The following is a 20,081-nucleotide window of genomic DNA, read 5'->3' as shown; positions in this document are numbered from 1 at the left end:
AAGGCAGCTTCTGCAGCTTCTGATAAGAGGGATTCACTTCTTAAAGTCCAAATGCTTATCAGACAGTAAAGCACTAATAACACAGTTTTATAAACATCACATAAACTACCGCAGTGTCACAGTTGATAAGGGTGTCTTATGCAGAAAGTCCTAAACCAACGTCAGCCGAATTCTCGACTAAACTGACCAAACCCAAGAAAGTGAATTATAATCTTGAAACGTAATTAAGCGACTAATCAAGAAATTGGGCAGCACGAGCACTTCCAGCTTGCTGCTGGCTGAGCCTTTCTTAGAAATCAAAGAAGGTGGATCTTAACTAGAAATTAACTGATATACTGCCTTATTTGGGAAATAAAGGGGGACGAACCGACTTGCAAAAGAGTTACTACCCCCAAACATAAAAAAGTTAGTTATGCAACTTAGAAACTATATAAATATTGGAACCACACAATATTTAGATTTTTAGCTTCATTGAACTCGATAGTTCTCCCCTTTACTGGGACAGAGGTATCTCGCTAAACTCTGTCGCTTTCTACTTGGGGATTTAAGGTAAATGTTATTTTAAATGTTGATGGATATCTTAAATATTTTACAGTAACAATATTTGGAATTAAAAATTTGATTCTCTACTGGAAACAAGATTATACTTTCTTTTCCTAGAACTTTTAATGTTGCGATTGACTTTCTGACCAATTGTGAATTGCATGTTCAGTTTTTTAATAAAATTTTATATAAGTTAGAAATTATATTGTTTCACATAGTCGTCTGTATTGGTAATATATAAACCCATCTCCGTACACTGTTTGGTGTGGAGATATATTACTGAGGAGAAATACCCAGACCATAATGATATACAGGTTGTTATAATCTGGCTAAACCTTGTCACAAAGGCTATCTGGAGGGTGGTGATATTCTCGGTTAATTCCTTTCCTTTGTGGAGAGTTAGATCAGTCCTTCAGACCCATTTAAGTGTCTGTGAGATCTGTCTTTCTCAACCTTAAGCGAGAATGATCATCTGAGAAGTATGCCTGATCTGGGATGGTCCCAAAAAGGGGCTAGGATTAAAATCCACTACAGGACTTCAGTTATGTACAGAGCTTGGAGAAACTGGGATTCAATAAAGGTGTTCAAAATTATGCAGGATTATGATACAGTAAGTAACAAGAAACTGTTTACACTGCCAGGAGGGTTAGTAACCAGAAGACATAGACTTAAGGTAATTGGCAAAAGATTCAGAAGGGAGATGAGATTTTTTAATGCTACAAGTTGTTAAGGTCTGGAATGCAATATGTCTGGAAGCAAATTCAGTAGTAACTTTCAAAAGAGAATTGGATCTATACTTCAAAGGGGAAAAATTGCAGAGCTATGGGGAAAGAACAGGGGTGAAGACTATTTGGTAGCTTCTTCAAAGAACTGGATGAATGGCCTCGTTATGTGCTATAAGATTCTATGAATCAGCTTTGATCATTCTTCTTTTCCTTAATTTCTATAAAAATCTATTTGACTTTGACTGATCTAACTTAGCTGTTACATTCCAGGATGCATATTATTAATATCCATTAGATCTCTTTGTATTATGTTATGATGACTCAAATGCATATCTTATAGCATTAGACTTCATATTTGCAGGGGTTAAATGGAGCAGCTCAGTTTGAAACTATAGTCCTTATTTGGAGCTCTGGTTCTCTGGAAATGCCAGTTTGGGTTATCATGAAGATAGATTATAGTTATAGATTAATGTTAAAAGTTTCAGTGGTTCAAATATATGGAGATTCTCACAGTTTGAACTTGACATGTTAGCTTTGCCCAAACTAGAGAACTACAGATTCAAAACATATTGATTGACATCAGACATTTGCTTCACACATCTACCTCAAGATAAATAAAATGGCTGCTAAGCTTTTCTGATTATTTACAGCTGAGGGAGATTTCTTTTAAGTTCAGCATGATTCAAACAGGTGCTAATCAACCAATACAATCAAATAATAATTTTTAGAGTAACCATTTTTAAGAAAGAACCTGATGAACAAAAGAGTGGTCAATACGTCTGGTGAATTTTAGATAGTAGCTTTGCAATCCAGAGTGTGAAATGATCAGAATTGTCTTCCATAAACAAATTTTAAAAATTGTAAGGCAGGTTTCTTTAGAAAATGTAAGTATTTATGTGATGAGAAGCTGGCTGAAAATAACACTTCCTGTCATCCAGAAGGTTACTAAAGAAGATGGCTGTTAACATCCCTGGACTTGTGGCAGTCATTGTCTTCTACGTGCTAATTCTTGCAACTGGAATTTGGGCTTCTCGGAAATCAAAGCAGGAAGAGAAAAAATGCTCTGGAAACAAAAGTGAGGTGGCCATGGTTGGAGGGAGAAATATTGGGACCTTGGTTGGAATTTTTACGATGACAGGTAAATAGACATATCTGTAAAAGTAAAGCTGCTGAATGTCACTTTAATTGCCAAATAAAAATAGTCTTCTAGGTGTCAAAAGTTGTGAAATTCAAATTCCAAACACTTTTGAGTGGCCAAGCTGCAGTGCCCAACCATTCCTATGTTATGCAATTGCATATGGCAGAGTCCAACAAGTCACCACAGCAGATCTTAGTTATTTATTTTTAAAGTGATTAATCTATGATGGGATTAGGTAAAATCTAATCCACTGATTCAATCAACAAGTGTGAAGAATGTTCATTTGGTTTCTAATGTGCCCTGTCCTCTGTTTTACTGGGCAGTGTTCAATGAGAAATGTAGAGCAGCATACCAAGAGCAGCACCAGGCGTACCTGAGAATGAGGTGCCAAACTGGTGAAGCTACAACACTGGATGCATGCTAAACAGTAGAAACAGCACATGATAGAAAGAGCTAAACAATCCAACAACCAACAAATTAGATCAAAGCTCTGCAACCCTGACACATCGAGTTGTGACTGGTGGTATGTAATTGATCAACTAATGAGAGGAGAAGGCTCCACGAACATCCCCGTCCTCAATGATGGCAGAGCCCAGCACGTGAAAGACCAGGAGCAAAAGACAAGGCAGAAGGGTTTACAACCATCTTCAGCCTGAAGCGCTGAGTGGATGATCCATTTCGGCCTCCTCCTGAGGCACCCACCAAAAAAAAAATCGTCAAAAACAAAGAGCTCATCCCTGTTTTCTAATAACTTTATAAATACTTTAAAAGAAACAAAAGATCCTCGTACGAAATGAATTCAAAACTTGTCACCCAGTATCAGGTGCCACAGATGCCAGACTTCAGCCAATTTGATTCACTGAATGTGATATCAAGAAATGGCTGAACGCACTGGATACAGCAAAGGCTATGGGCCCTGACAACATTTTGGCTGTAGTGCTGAAGACATAAAGTCTAGAACTAGCCACAGCTCTAGCCAAACTGTTCCACAACACTGGCATCTACCCAACAAAGTGGTATACTGCTCAGGTGTATCCTGTCCCAAAAAAGCAGGCAAAATCCAATCCAGTCAATTATCAGCCCATCAGTATGCTGTCAATAATCAGCAAAATAACGGAAGAGGTCATCAGCAGTGCTATCAAGCAGTACTTACTCACCAATAACCTGCTGTCTGAAGTAGCATCTGTGGAGAGAAAAACAGATGACCTTTCATCAGAACAGTTCAGATGAAAGGGATTAACACTGTTTCTTTCACCACAGATGCTGCCTGACCTGCTGAGTATTTCTATCATTTGCTGTTTGTATTTCAGATTTCCAGCATCCGCAGTACTTTGCTTTTGTACTTGCTCACTAACGCACAGTTTGGGTTCTGCCAGGGCCACTCAGCTCCAAACCTCATAATAGCCTTGGTCTAAGCATGAACAAAAGAGCTGAATTCTAGAGGTGAGATTAGAGACACTGTCCTTGACATCAAGACAGCCTTTGACTGAGTGGGCATCAAGGAGCTCCAGTCAAATGGAAGTCAATGGGAATCAGGAGAAAATGTTCCACTTACTGGAGTCATACCTAGCACAAAGAAAATGGTTATGGTTCTGGGAGGCCAATCATCCCAGCTCTGGGATATCACTGCAGAAGCTCTTCAGGATAGTGACTTTGGCCGAACCATCTTCAGCTACTTCATCAATGACCGTCCCTCCATCATAAGGTCAGAGGTGGTGCTGTTCATTGATGATTGCACCGTGTTTAGTACCATTTGCAACTCCTCAGATAATGAAACAGTCTGTGCCCTCATGCTTAAAACTTGGACAAGAATCAGTCTTGATCTGATAAGTGGCAAGTAACATTCATGCCATACAAGTGCCAGGCAATGACCATCTCCAACAAACCTAACCACCATCTCCTTGACATTCACTTGCATCATCAACATTCTGGGGGTTACCATTGACTAGAAACTTAACTGGGCCAGTCACAGAAATACTATTGCTCCTAGAACAGGTCAGAGTCTGGGTATTCTCCAGGGCATGGCTCACCTCCTGACTCTCCAAAGCCTTTCCACTACCTTCAAGCCATAAGTCAGGAAAGTGATAAAATACTCTCCACTTGCCTGGATGGTTGCAGCTCCAACAACACTCAGCAAAGTCAGAGCCAACCAGGAGAAAACAGCCCACTTGATTGGCACCCCATTTACAACCTCAAACATTCACTCCTTCCACCACCAGTACGCAGTGTGTACCATCTACTTGATGCACTGCAGCAACTTGCCAAGGCTTCTTTGACAGCACCTCCCAAACCCACAACCTCTAACACCTAGAAGGAAAGAAATAGCAGGCACATGGGAACACCACCACCTGCAAGTTCTCCTCCAGGTCTCATACAATCCTGACTTGGAACTATAGTGCTGTTCCTTCATCGTCACTGGGTCAAAATCCTGGAACTCTCTACCTAACAGCACTGAATACCTTCATCACATGGACTGCAGCAGTTCAAGAAGGTGGCTCACCATCATCTTTTCAAAGGCAATTAGGGATAAGCACTAAATGCTGACCTTGCCAGCTATGCTCACATTCCTCGAATGAATAAATAAAAAAAAAATGTAGTATCTCTCATTCCATTTGATGCAGGAATTTATTTAATGTTAGAGGCACTGAAGGACTGGGCACAAATGTAACTCAGCAAAGGCAGAGGTAATATATAAGCAGGACTTGGTCTGGGATAGGATATGGGCAGCAGAGTTTTGGATGAACTGAAGATTACTGAGAATGGAAGATATGTGGCTGGCCAGGAGGGCTTTGGAATAGTCAAGATTGGAGATGGCAATGTATGGATGAAGGTTTCAACATCAGATGGGCTGAGGCAGAGCCCGAGGAGCTTGATGTTAAGGACGTGGTGGCGTAGTGGAAATGTCACTGGACATGGGTTCATTGAACATGGGTTCAAATCCCACCACGGCAGATGTGAAATTTGAATTAAATTAATAAAATATGGAATTAAAAGCTAATGTAATGTTGACCATGAAACCATTATCGATTGTTCCAAAAACCCATCTGTTTCATTAATGTCGTTTTGGGAAGGAAATCTGCTGTCCGTACTTGGTCTGGCCTACATCTGACTCCAGACCCACAGCAATGTGGTTGACTCTTAAATGGCCTCTGAAATAGCCTAGCATGCCACTGAGTTGTATCAAACCACTACAAAGTCTAAGAAAAGAAATGAAACCAAACGGATCACCCGGCATCAACCGAGGTACTGGAAACGATAATGGCAAACCCAGCCCTGTCAACCCTGCAGAATCCTCCTTGCTAACATATGGAGACTTGTGCCCAAATTGGGAGAGCTGTCCCACAGACTGGTCAGGCAACAGCCTGACAGACTCATACTCACAGAATCATACGTTACAGACAATGTCCCAGAAACTACCATCGTCATTATAATAAAAGCAAAATACTGCAGATGCTGGAAATCTAAAATAAAGACAGAATGTGCTGGAAAATCCTAAGCAGGTCAGGCAGTATCTGTGGGGAGAGAAGCAGAATTAACGTTTCAGGTCTGTGACCTTTGATCAAAACTGGCAAAGGTTAGAAAAGAATTGGGTTTATACAGGTGAAGGGGGTGGAGGTGGGATGGGAGGGGCCGTTGGTGGGGATTTGTGGAGAAGAGAACAAAAGGGAAGGAGTATGATAGGCAGAGGGCAGGATAGATTAAATAACAAAGCTGTGCTGGGACCAAGGCAAAGAGTGTGTTAATGCTTGTGGTGAAAGACAAAGCATTAGTCCAGAGAGAGTGTTAATAGCGGAATAATGAGCAGCTCTGACTGCATGAAAAACAGGCACATGGTTAAAAAATAAAAATAAAATAAAAAATGTAAAAATATAAAAAAAGGCCAGTCCTGCTCTGAAGTTATTGAACTCAATGTTCAGTCCGCAAGGCTGGAGAGTGCCTAATCGAAAGATCAGGTGCTGCTCCTCGAGCTTGCATTGATGCCCACATGCCATGAACAAATAAAGAAAAAGTAGAAGTCGGAGGTCGTTGTGATGAGGTTGAAGCTCAGATTGAGGTTGAACAAGCCACTGAGCTTGCAAACATTCTGGTTCAGCCTTAGACAATGGCAAGGGAGATGGATGCAATCCATGATGAGGGTCGGAATTTTACAACGCTGCAGGAGTGGGCTGGAGGTGGGGGTGGGGGGTGGGGGGGCATAAAATTGAGTTGGAGGCCGGCGATGTCTTTCCCGTCGCCTTCTCGCCTCCACTACAATTTACCAGTGGGGGGCTGATAAAAGGCTTGCCTGCCCCAGGCCAATTAAGGCCCTTAAGTGGCCAATTAATTGCCACTTAAGGGCTTCCTTCCGACCCCACTGGAATAATACTAATGGCGGGCAGGCGGTCCAGTATCTCAGAAGGCTGTGGGTCAGCCCTCCTGATCAGGCACCCTGTGCCCAATAGAGGGTCCCCAGACGAAATAAGCACTTCCCCCACCTCTTGTGCAACACCACCACCAGAAGCAACCCGCCCCCACCACAACCTCGCTGGGGGCCAGCTGATCATCCCCAGCAAGGCACCACACATTTATCTGCAATCTGGAGCCTCAACCAGGTTACCAGTTCAGGCTGGGTGCAGTCCCAGCAGTGGCCAGTGCTCCCAGTGGCGCTGATAGAACTGAAGAGCTGCTGGCCTGCTGATTGGCTAGCAGCATTTTTTGGCAGGACTTCCTGCCTCAGAGGAGTGGAAGTCCTGCCCGAGGCCAATAAAGGGCTTGGGCCACGTAAAACCTCAGTGTGGCTTCCTGGCCCTTATATGTGGTAGATTTTTCTTGCCGGTGGGCAGGGCCTCTGGCCCGATGTAAAATCCCAGCCGAGGATACTGAGCATGTAACTGGGTCAAATGTGAATGCTTTAGCCTTCCCAACATTTAATTGGAGGAAACTGCATTTCATACAAGGCTGGCCATTAGACAAGCAATCTGACAACATAGATGCAGTGGAGGGGTTGGGAGAGATGGTGGAGAAATAGAGTTGGTTGTCAATCGTGTAGAAGTGGAAGGTGGAAGCTGACCCATGTCTGCGGATGATAATAGCAAGAGGCAAATGAGCATGAGGAGGGGACCAAGAACAGATCCTTGGAGGATTCCAGAGGTAACATTGTGGTGGCAAGAAGGGAAGACATTCCTCGAGATGCTCTGGCTACGATTGGACAGCTAAGAATAGAACCAAATAAAGGAAATTTCACTATCCTTGAACATTGTAAAGGCTTTGGAGGAGATTGGTTTGGTTTACCATGTCAAAGGCTGCAGAGAAGTCAAGAAGGAAATCATTCTAATGGCCCAAGAATGTGAACACATCATCCTGTATCAGTTATACATGCTCTATAATGATCTTCTCAATCATCCTTTCCCTAATATGTCCATTTTTCCTCAGTGATGCAAAGTTACTCATGGCCACCCTTCTCTTGGTTGCTGAAACTATCCACCTTACACTTATCCAACACTGTAAGTATCTGTTGAACAGTTCCATTAACTCATGGGTTCTTTGAGCACTTGAGCCCTGTCTCCCTCTGCTGCACCTGCTTCTTTTTTTTTATACTATCCCTCTGTCATGACATGTCTAGCACTGCCTCTTAGCTGAACACAGTTTGGGGAGTAAGATCCACAAACACCTCATCTTCTCACAACAATCAATACTCCTCTTACTCACTTCACACATCTATTAATTATAGAGAAAAAAAGTCTTGTCCATTGGCACCTCAAGCCTGAACTCCTTTTAAAGCTGAACTTCATTGTGTTTTCATACTCTCCTTTGGCCTCTCACAGTCTAGGAAAAGATTGCATGGAAGAGACAATACCATATGCCAAAGGATTTGAACAGATGTTTCATACAGCCCAGTTAAGCTATTTTAATAGAGGGTCAGTATTTTTGATTCTATGAAATACTGTTGGAGTCAAGGATCGATAAGAGGGTCTGAAATTCCTGGGGGACCATTCCACCTGGTGGAATAGCAATAGTAGTCTTGCTGAATGGAGAGATTCAGACCCCATCCTAAATCATGGGAATATAATTATTTACATATGTGGGACAGGCACATGGTGCCTCAAGGGAACCTATCCTGAACATTTGGCAAAGATGCCAAGCTGCTCCACTGGTGAAGAGAAGGCCAAGGAAGGGCCCATTAAAAATCTTTTTAAATCTTCTGTGGAACAAGTGGACCTCTTACTGAATGCAAACAGTCCTCTCTTGGAATCACAACCTTTCCAAATAAAGGAAAGGGGCTTTTGTAAGGCCTGCAACAAGAATCATACAAATTCTTAGATGGCAAGAGTTCTCCTGAGGTTTTATAAAGATGGAATGGGTTTTAACAAGCAGAATCATCCAGACATGCCTCATTAGCAAGGCAGTGGCCAGATGATCTGCTCACAGAACCACCCCTCCCCCAATAGAAAATAACAGAACATAAGAAATGGGATTAAAACTTCGTCTAACTGTCCAACCCCGCTTTTTACTCCCTAATTTGGAGTGCTCTGGATTTCCATCTTGGTCTAGACAGTAATAGTGCCCAAAGTCGTCTCTGAATTCTCTAACGCAAGTGTACCCTTCTCCTTTCTAACTTGAAAAAGATGGTGCTAAAGAATAATGTGCTTTATTGCCACTGGTGGGAGAAGAGAATAGCTCATCTTGTGGTTTCAGACTATGGCCAAAAAATTACTATGTCACTCCTCCACTACTGCAAGTGTGGCACAGCAGGTCTTAAATGCATTGCAGTAGTCAAGTCTGGAGATAACAAAGACATGCATAAAAGTTTCAGCAGCATGGGGGCTGAGATAAGGTTGGAGGCAAGAAATGTCGACAATTAGATGCTGCGATGAAATAGCTGGGCTAAATGAGCTCAACTATACTTATTTTTGTGATTTATTCTGCAAACCCCAAATCAAGCAATACTTTCATGCTCAACACCATTCCACAAACTCCAGAATCATCTCAAATCCCAGCTCTGCATCCGCAGCCAAGGGAAATTCCTGCAGGCACCTATACACTACGCTGAAGGGGTGTAACAAGTAAGGGTGCAGACCTTCATCTTTTTAGGTTATGCCACAATATTAAACCTTACCAGAAAGCAACAAAAACCATGAATGACCTTGTAATAGGCTGAACCTTTGCTTTGCATGTGGGAAATAAGAGTTGAGACTGTTTCCGAGACAGTCACTGACCTAGATTTTACATGGAGACACCCCCTTAATTTGCATGGGGACAGTTCCCTGTTCAATTAAGGGTGGCAGGTGCGCTTTCAAAGATGGATTGCAAATCACTGGCCTTCCAACTTAAGAGGAGCAGCAGGCTGCAGTAAAGGGTAAGTAACTGAAAGGATGCTTCAACATGGAGGTGCCCTCTCACCAACTTTTTAAAAAATGTAAATAAAAAACAGAAAAGCTGCTAGGCTACCACTGTGGAGGAAGAATCCCTTTGCAGGGCAGCTTTTGGCAGTTAAACTGCCACCATCACGTCAGGAAACTGGAGGCTGACTTGAAAATTGCAGTGAGCCTTCTTTCAGTGTCCTTAACAAGGCTCTTAATTAGTCAAATTGACTACCTGCCTTGTTGGGGTGGGTAGTTCCACCAGCCCTACAACCCACCTCGACAAATATGGTGGGCGTGGGAAAGGAGTTGGGAAACTTGCATGCCAGCCAGTGTCGGTATGTTCAGGCCCCATCTACCTCCATTCCTAACCTCAACGAGGCCTGAAAACTCAGCCCAATATCCTCAAACCCAATTCTAAATTTGCACAGCCTCTTTGCCAAAGACAGAAATCCTCACAGTGTATAAATTTGTGCAGAAAAAATATGAATCCCATTCTGTGGTGAGGTGCAAATGCTACCACAACGAACATATGGATAAAGAATTTTTGGAATACAGGTGTATGTCAATCCAAGTGAAGGGTCTGTCTGGAACTCGTTTGTTTTTGCACTTTCACATCACTTCTGGAATTCAGTTCTTTCTTCTATGTTGTAACAACATTGTAATGAGGTTTGGAGCCAAGTGGTCCTTACTGAGCCTAAATTAAGTATCGGTGAGTAGGTTATAGGTGTGTAGCTGCCACTTGATAGTACTGTCAGTGCCTCCTTCCATCGCTTTACTGATGATTGAGAGTAGATTGAAAGGTAATTGATGGGTTGGATTTTCCTGCTTTTTGTGGGCAGGACAGACCTGGGTAATATTCCACACTGTCAGGTAGATGCCTGTGCTGTAACTGTACTGAAGCAAGGAGAATAACAAGCAATTTGTGCCTATTCCTACACACCCAAATCACCCACCCAACAACTCCCCAATATGTCCTTTAAAACAGGAGCTAATCAGATTCAGTACATCCAGAGATGATCAGTGCAGCCTGCCTAACCTCTCCACAGAGCCATAACTAACAGAAATAAAGACTTATATTTATATAGCGCCGTTCATGACCTCAGAAAATGCCAAAGCGCATTATAGTCAATGAAACACATTTGAAGTGTAGTCATTGTAGTGATGTAGGAAATTGGGCGGAATTTTGTGGTGGCAGGACCCGGGCCAGCATATTGCTGGTGGCGGCCAATTAAGAGGCTGCCACTGGGGCTGCTGCTCAATTAAGGATGGTAGCCAACCCCCAAGATCTGCGAGCACAATCAGAGAGCCGGCAGCTCAGCAGCTTCAGCAGCGCCAGGATTAGGGGTGGCCACGGCTGAGGGTCCAACACCAGGAGAGGACGCCTCAATGGCAGGGGTCACTGTGTTTGGGCAGCCCCCGAAATTAGGGGCAGGGTTCATCGGGCACCGGCAGCGCCATTGCTGTGAGACCAGCCAGTGTGGCTTGGAAGTCCCTCCATGGGCCATGAAGTTCCCATAAAGTAGGGCGCACTCTCCCTCTCCCGGAGCCCACTAGGAGTCTGCCAGGTTTCATCGGGCAGTCTCCCCATGTATTGGGCCCTTCCGATGAGGGCAAAATGCCTGCAGAGGCAGGAAATGGCCTTTACTTGGCTGTCAGCTTTCCCGCTGCAGGCAATATGGCATGGCAGTGGTAAGACGTCAAGCTCCCATCCTGATGCCTTCCCTTGCCCTCCCGCTTCCCAGTCTGTTGTCAATGGGCCAGGAAAATTTAGACCAATTATATTATAATGATTTGAAATGGGTTAGACACTTCATTAAAATTAATAACATGGGAATTTTACACAAGCATATTAATGAATGGGATGGATATTACAGTCACCACCCCACCACCACCTCCCCCCCCCCCGAGGTCAGGGGTCATGGTGAGGGGGGGGAGAGCAGAAAATGCCTCCACAGAAGCCCACCATGGGCCTTGACACCGGGAAGGCCCGGCCCAATATTGCCGACGATGGCAAGGCCTCGTGGCGGCCCACTCGCCGCTCGGTGACCGGAGCCAAGTCTAAATATTTAAATAAATGTAAAATAATGAATAAATTACTTTCCAGCTCCCACCGTCCATTCCGACGCCATATTGGTGCCGGTGGCTGGCACTCCTACGCCTTCGGATCTCTGTCTAGAGATCTGAGGCAGAACACTGTGGGGGAGGGGGCAGCAAGTAAGTTGCTCTGTGCAGGAGTTGGGGGAATGGTGTAAAATGTATTTAATTGGTCTAGGGGGTGCTGAGAAGGGGTAAAGTTTAAAGTTGATGAACTTTGGGGAGTGGGGGGGAGGTCTGGAGCACAAGGTAAGTGTTTGTGTGGGAGGGAGAGGGCAGGTTTTTATTTCCATGTCTATTGGGGGAGGTGGGAGAAGGTCAGCATAAATTTATTTCAATTTTTACAAACACTGTAGCTTTAAAAATGGCATCAGCGCCTGTACAGCGGCCCCTGATGCCGTTGTTTATGGCTGCAGCCCAATGTACCTAAAGTAGAAGTGAACACATTTTTAACACATATTAAATCTGTCATACCTGCTCATTTGGGAATCATGCAAATGTAGTAGTGGCTATCGCAGCTACAGCATCAAATTACAAGTTCATATAAAACGTCTTACTTTTGAGCTTTGCTTTTTACAGCAACATGGGTCGGAGGAGGCTTTATCAATGGAATTGCTGAAATAGTTTATCTGCCGCATCGTGGAGTAAGCTGGACACATGCGCCCATATCTTATTCTTTGAGCCTTCTCGTTGGTAAGAAGTAATAAATAAAACAGTACTAACACAATACAAGATTAGTCCAACATAGATTTGAATGCAAGGAAAGATGCAACTCTCTTGAACAAAAGTATGTGTGTGTGACCATGAACTTTGTCATTTCTCAGCTGGTATCCTGAAGAAAGTATTATGCAATTCATTACACCTAAGGAATGTATTTAATCTTTTGACTGTGTTTATAAGCTGCATTGGCTTAAATAAAACATTTCTAAAGCCCATTGGATAACAAGAGCACAGTGAATGATGTTATAGTCAAAACATTAGGTGTTCAAGTAGTTTATAAAGGAACACTGGAACTCTAATGTGTTTCACCACAGACCAGTAGGACACAGGTTTTCACCTACAATCCTTGAAGTGGTGTATCTTTGATGTCAGCTGTATAGTTATAAGCAAGCAAGCAAGCAGGTGTAGACCAGGCACTTTTTACATGAAAGGAAGGAAAATTGGAGAGAAAGTTGATTGTTCTTAAGTGCCATCTAATTGAAATGTACCATTAGCAGAGCTCTGGGAGTGGATCACTTGCCTGATGGTGAGTAATGTGAGGAAACCATCAAGAGGGGAATGGATGAAAAACAAAATAGTTTTACAAAAAGGATATGGTTATGTAAGAGGTTGATTGTTACTGAAGTATGACCACCCATAGATGGTCAAATATTATAATGCATTCTATAATTCCACTCTTGCTGGCACCATCAGAATGTCATCAGCAGAGCACTTGTCAGTTGAATATTGTATATTACGGATGTTGAAAATATGGAATTGTTGCTCAATTATTTTTGAGCTCAGGCAAAGAATTCACAGTTTATTTTCCTTTGTAAATAGTAACCTGGAGACAACCCAAAGGTTTACCATCAGAGTTGAAATAAATTTGTAAGAGTCTCTGCCAATTCAAATGAGGGGCTGCATTTTACAAGCTCACCGGCGAGCTTCAGAGATGGCGGCGTGCATACGTGGGCTTTACTCCATGGAGCTGCCGCAATATTAAATGCAGTGGCTCATTTATGTGGTCAGAGAGGACTGCCCCCACCCAATGACGTGCAGGGGGCGGGCAGTCCATCGCACTGGCGTCGACACCATTTATAAAGGGCTTCCAGCCCTTGCACTTAATTTAAATTTTTTAAGGAATATGCACTTTAGATTTAAATTTAAAAGTTAAAGAAATGTTTCTTTCCCCTCTCCCACCACCCCCCCCCATATCCATTTAGTTCATTTCTTGCCCTCTCAACCCCCCAAAATACTTACCTTGTGTACCTGACCCTCCCCCCCACCGACTCAAGTTCATTAACTTTCACTCTCAACCTCATCCCACCATCCCTCCACCAATCAGAATAGTTTGAATCCACTCCCCCCCCTCCCAACACTGAAATACTGAGCTGTTCCCCCCTCCCAACCAGTGTCCCGCATCGTATCTCCAAGCGGAGATCCAAAGGCATGGCAGTGCTGGCCGCCGCCTCCAATATGGCACCGGAACGGACGTGGGAGTGGGTAAGTATTTAATTCATTGATTAGCATTTTTTTGACTATGGTAATGTTGGTTCCATTGCTGAGTGGGGTGGGGTGGGGGGGAGTGTGGGGGGGAGGATTGGGGTGGGGTGGGAGGGGAGTGGGGGGGGGTGAGGAGTGGGGGGGTGTGGCGGCCACTGTGAGGCCTTGCCGCTGCCGGCAATATGGGGCCAGGCCTTCTGGAGTCAAGGCCACTGATGGGCCTCTCCTGGGAGCGTTTTCAAGACCCCCAAAACAGCCCCTGCGTCGGGAGGGTGGGAGGGCCTGTAAAATCCAGCCCAATATGTGGTTCATTACAAGGAATTAGTTTGATGTGCCAAATTGTTACACAGTTCTTTACAATCTTAGCATGTGTACAAGATGCAAGTGCCATATATTAGGGAGTCAAAATTTGTCATTGTTCCACCAGGTCTTTGACATTTTTGGGATTGGGAATCACTCCTATTTGTCTTGGAATAGTTGAAATTTCACTCTGTTCTTATATGACAAATGAGAGCAAAAAGGCAGAACTAGGAGCAGAAACCAGCTCATCCATAAGTTTCCACTGCTTTGGCTCAGTTGGAACCAGGTGCATCAGTGCTGAGCAAGTAGAGCCATACCAGGATTCAGAAGGATGAAAGTGGGCCCCAACAGCTCGGGCACCTGAAGAGAGTGAAACTCCATTTAAAAAATATTTATTAGATAAGCTGCTTTTATCAGGGAGCCATGTAGCTTGAGTTGGGGAGGTTGAAGGGAGGGGAGGGAGAGTGGGGATTTAGTATTTGAGTGCCATGGACAATGTTGTGTCCAAAGTGGCATTTTCACTCATTGCTAATATGGTGCCCACCCACTCGTCCCGTCAACTCTGATGGGGTCAACACTGGAGGGCACTGGCAAAGCAGATGCTCGCAAAACCAACAGAATTGCAACTTGTAGGTTTTCTGTCCTTATAAATATAACAACTGTATTTATTTTGAATGCAGGTGGCCTTTTCTTTGTGAAACCAATGAGGACCAAACAATATGTCACCATGATGGACCCATTCCAGATAAAATTTGGCAATGCCATGAGCAGTCTACTCTTTATCCCAGCTGTATTAGCAGATATATTTTGGTCAGCGGCTATTCTTGCAGCATTAGGTAAGTTTTAAAAAGTTGTTGAATATATACAAATTATATACAAATATATAATGTATTTATTGACCAGATTATTTATCATAATTCCATGATTAACAATGATTCATATTTATTTCAGGTGCTACAATGGCTGTAGTTTTGGATATTGAAACCTACTTGTCCATCATTCTATCAGCTTGTATAGTTATAATATACACATTATTGGGTGGTCTCTACTCTGTGGCCTACACAGATGTGATGCAAATGGTTTTTATTGTCATCAGCCTGGTAAGTGTTTACTATGTATTATCTGATTTCCGATCACTATAACAGAATTAAAGCTATTGGCAAAGAGCTTCCTCCTGGATAAAAACAAATCAAACAACATAAAAGATTGTAAAAATTTGGGCATAAATAGATGAGCCCTATTTGTAACTATGGCCAAATATTCGCAATCTTTTCAGTGCATTCATTGAACCCTACATCCACAAACTTGTCCATGCCGCTAGCACCAAAATACTAATTTCATCCAATTGCAATTGTTTGGGATGGGGGGAGGGGTTGGTTTCATTACATTGTGCCCCGGGTTCTCAGATGCAAATCTCAGAATCCAGTGCAAATCAGCTGATTAGAAGTGAATTAAAGCCTCCTACCTGCCCTGCTGCTGCAGATATCATGCATCTTAAAAAAAAATTGAAGGATTGCTCATTTTCAGGCTATTCCTCGCAGGGAGGGAAAAATAAAAATACATCAGAATTTGTACAGAACGATTTAAATCAAATACTGTAAAAATTTGCAGGACAGGGAAATTAGCAGTCTTCAACCTCCCTCAGAAGGGAATTTTCCCCCTACCTTTTGGTCTAACCCACCCTAGAACCTTGAAATTCCATTGGCTCTGCTCCAGTCTTGAATCGATTACACTCGATTATGCTGGCTGATTGCACAAATTCATCAGAGATTTTATGTTTAGTCTTATGTTAATTAGCTTGTGCAGAAACTTGAGTGCACTTTCACTTCAGCCAGACAGGTACAGTGTCAAGCACATTTTAAACACAATTTTCCGATTGCACCCATGGAGGAAACTCAAGGCCCAGAGATTATTTACTCACCTCCATCTATCTCATGTCAACTATGTATTGTAGAAAAGATGTAATTTGCTTCTGTGGAAATATAGCTGTACAGTGAAACTACAATTTTAAATATTTTTCAAAAGTTAAACATTAAGTGACATTTTGTACATTGCTTGCATGAAAATATAATTCAGAATACACAGTCACTCACATAACTGAAAACTCAAGCCCTCCCAGAAAACTATTGAGCTCCACTCTCAGGACTGCCTGTGTAAAACCTTGGTTGCTCAATGGGAACACTTTTAAACAGTCTGTTATGTAGAAAAACTGACTTCACTGAATATGCACTGGCTTTGAAAAGTGAAATGTGAAAAAGATCTGAAGCCAGCAGGATCTGTTTTTCAAAAATGGTCAATAACAGTGTTACGACTAGCTGAGAAAGGGGTCTTGGGGTTCCCACTCAGCCTTTTCCTGGTTTGACCACAACAGGGTTAAATTTTTTTTTTAAACGTGTTTTTCGCTTCCCCTCAGTGAGTCCTTGTTTACTACTCTTTAATTGTAATGGCAAAGAAATCAACCAGACAGGTTTTCTTAGATTTAAACAAGAAAGCTGTAAGTTTATTAACCTTAAAACTCTAATTCGGTTAAAACTACTACGAATATGTGACGTGACCACGCAAGCATGCATACGCGATAAACACACATGCAGATAGAGACAGAAGAGGGGAAAGAATAAAGGGGAAAGGTTTGAAACAATAGCTGGAGTTCATTTACTGTCTTTTGAGTTCAATGTAGAGTCTTTGATTGCAGTTAAATCTTGCCATTTTGTTGGGGCCCAGTGCATGCTTTCAAACTTGTTTCGATGTAGGAGTCTTCTCTCTTGAGGTTTAAGTGGCTTCAGTGATATGGAAATTCGTGAGAGAGAGAGAGAGAGAGCCAGGGAGAGACCTTCCTTCTCTATTGTCTTCAAATTGCAGTCTCTATTGTCTTCAAACTGTTCTGTGAACACAATTCAAAAGCCCTGGGCTAGCAGGTTGATCATGTGACTAGGTTTATTCAATGAACTCTCCTGAGGTTTTTGTGGATTCTGCATCTTAGCAGACACCCTCAGTTGTGGGGGGAGGGGTGGCGGAATGGAATGCTGGCTTGTTACACATTCAGTGTCTGGTGATCAGAACCCATTTGGGTTAATTGGATCAGGGAGCAGTTCCATTGTCTCCTCCAGGTAACTGTCTCTTAAAATGCAAATGTTTCCAGCCACTGCTGTGATCTCTTTAAACATCATCTTTTCAGTCCAGCAACAGTTTAAAATTAATATTTCATAAGATGAAATCAATATGCCTCATTCATGGCAGGTGGAGTGTTCGTGACAGTGGGAAATAATCCATGGTGTACATATGATGCTTACTTCTTTTCTCCTTTCTCTTTCCTTTCAGTCATTCTTGTGGCATCACATCCTCAGCTGTTTATGTCAGTTTTATCTATTTCTATCTGTGTATAACCTTCAATTTCATTCTTTATCAGACATCAATCGTTTTTGGAAGGAATTAATTGACATAGCAATCATTTTTCAGGGACTTTGTAATGACCAAAAAATTGGTCATCCATGTTGTAGGTGGAAATCTAGTGCTGACACACTTTTACCTAGATAACAATCAAAAAGCAGATCTAAGCCTATCTATCCTGTTGACCCCTGAAAGTGGGGAATCTGTCAGAGGATATAGAATTGATTTTCCTTCAGACAATTCTTCCATAGATCGTTCAACTAGATCTTTTTAATTTTGCATTAGTCCTTCAAATAATGGATGGGTTGTCATTATCACCAAGATATATTGATGTGTTACATATATATGTGACATATAATAATATAGCGATTACAATATGGAAACTATCTGTTTCTCCTAACTATTCTGTTTTCCATATTTATCCTCCACATGTGGCTGCCCTTTTCCCATTTCCCTTTATTCACCTTTCCTTAAACCACCTATATAACCTATTCTTAAATGTTCACATGGTCCCTGCTTCAATCGCTAACTCTGATTGCTCATTCCACAGATTCACAAACTTCTGTGTAGAAAGGTTTCTCCTGTTCTCAATTCTTAATCTCTTATATTTAATCTTATATCTATGTCCCCTTATTGTAAACTCTTCAACCACTGGAAAGTGTCTGTTTTTTTATCTACTCTGTCTCATCTCTTCATAATTTTAAACACCTTTATCAAATCATTCCAAAAACTCCTCTTTTCTTTCCAAGCAACCTTTATTTTTAAAGTTCTTTTATTTATATTTCCTCATATGTGCAGTATCCATTGATTCTTCACCATTAATTTTTCGATTGCTTCATTTAGTGTGGAGCCCAAAACTGCACACAGTACTCTGACTGTGGTTTTACTAAGGTTTCATACATACCATTAAATCTTGACTTTTATATTCTATATCTCTTGCAATAAAACGCAGTTTTCATTAGTTTTTTTGCCACCAGAGGCGCTGCTGTTAAGGTCTTATGAGTCTGAACTCCCAGGTCCCTCTGCTCTTCCATATGACCCAGCTTTTCCCCAATCAAAGTACTAACTTTTACTTTATAAATCAAAGTAACAAACCTCACATTTTTGCATTCTATCTTTTACTTTCTTGCCCATTCCACCATTTTATCATAATGCCTTTGCAGCTTCCTTTGGTCCTCATAATTGTTTACTGACTCTTATTTCAGTATCATCTGCTCCCTCTAGCCCTATATCCAAATCATTGACACATATAGTGAGCATCAGTGGTCTCAGAAGTGAATTTGGTGAGGTCACTATTACCCACTTTCAACCACTCTAAGAAGATGCCCTTAACTCCTAGGGCTGAATTTTACCGGCCCCTCAATGCCGCGGGTTGCAGTGCAGGGGCCGGTAAAATGCTGTGGAGAGAGGCCCGCCTGTCGCTGCGACGCCAAGAAGGACCTGCCGCATATTACCAGCATATTGCACAGCGGCGGGCCCTTCATCTAAATATGCAAATGAATATTTAAAATATTTAAATTAACTTACCTGCAGGCGGCGGCCGTCCCACTCTGATATTACGGCCGTCGTTCGTGCTCCGCCCGCCTTCAGAACTCCATATGGAATTCCTGGTGAGAGCCTTGTGGGGAGGGGAAGTAATAAAATTTTCAGGGTGGGAGGGGTGGAGCATCGGGGAAATCAATTTTAATTGGATGTGGGGATGGTGGGAAGGGGTTGAAGGGCAAATGTAACAACATTGGGAGGGAAAGTGCGGGTTGGTAAAGTTTCATTTTGTGCCAATGTCCCTTAAAAGAACATTGGTGGGGGTGGGTGGGGGGGGGGAGGGGGGGTTGGTGGTGGGAAAGGGCCTCCTGTATTTCTGTAATTTTTATTCAATAATTATTCATGATTTACCTTTAAAAATATCAATTTCTCCTAAGAGCTTACAGCCCTTTAAAAATGGTGCCGGTGTCTGCGAAGTGCCGGGGACACGGTGGCTGCCCCCTCTATGTCATCAGGGGCGGCTGCTCCACCCCCACCCCCACCCCCACTATCGGTGGGGGTCATCGGCAGCCGCTGAATGCGGGCTCCACGCTGAGTTTAAAGAGCGCCGCCACAGAGTGCGGCGCCTCGAATAAAATTCAGCTCCTACTCTCTGTTTCCTCTCTTCTAACAGGTTTGTCATCCAATTTCCTATCCTTCCTCCTAATTCCACACATCTTAATATTCTCAGGCCATTTTATGTATATTAGTAAAGCTAACGTATATTTGTAAATGTTCTACCTGTGATTAGGATACAATCCAACTTTAAAGGGTGTTATGACAGTGCTTCTGTTTTTGCTAAATACATTTTTTGAGGAATTCATAGTC

The 20,081-nt window shown here is 42.6% G+C and overlaps 1 protein-coding gene across 4 annotated transcripts in view; it reads left to right on the top strand.

Annotated features, from left to right (window-relative positions):
* Nucleotides 1-218: 218 nt before the first annotated feature.
* LOC137371426 (high affinity choline transporter 1-like) overlaps nucleotides 219-20,081 on the top strand; it is a 52,311-nt gene continuing 32,448 nt past the window's right edge. Inside the window, exons 1-5 of one of the 4 annotated variants that reach the window (XM_068034005.1) lie at nucleotides 219-549; nucleotides 2,210-2,406; nucleotides 12,423-12,536; nucleotides 15,026-15,181; nucleotides 15,297-15,445. In XM_068034005.1, the coding sequence (XP_067890106.1) occupies nucleotides 2,223-2,406; nucleotides 12,423-12,536; nucleotides 15,026-15,181; nucleotides 15,297-15,445 (603 nt within the window). In that variant the 5' untranslated portion in view covers nucleotides 219-549; nucleotides 2,210-2,222. Of the gene's footprint in view, nucleotides 550-2,206; nucleotides 2,407-12,422; nucleotides 12,537-15,025; nucleotides 15,182-15,296; nucleotides 15,446-20,081 lie in introns of all 4 variants that reach the window. The other 3 variants (XM_068034004.1, XM_068034008.1, XM_068034007.1) reach the window with 3 other exon arrangements.

This window comes from Heterodontus francisci, chromosome 6, assembly GCF_036365525.1.
Source record: "Heterodontus francisci isolate sHetFra1 chromosome 6, sHetFra1.hap1, whole genome shotgun sequence".
Taxonomy (NCBI): domain Eukaryota; kingdom Metazoa; phylum Chordata; class Chondrichthyes; order Heterodontiformes; family Heterodontidae; genus Heterodontus; species Heterodontus francisci.
Note: the sequence above shows the minus strand (reverse complement) of the source record. Positions and strands in the feature narration are given on the sequence as shown.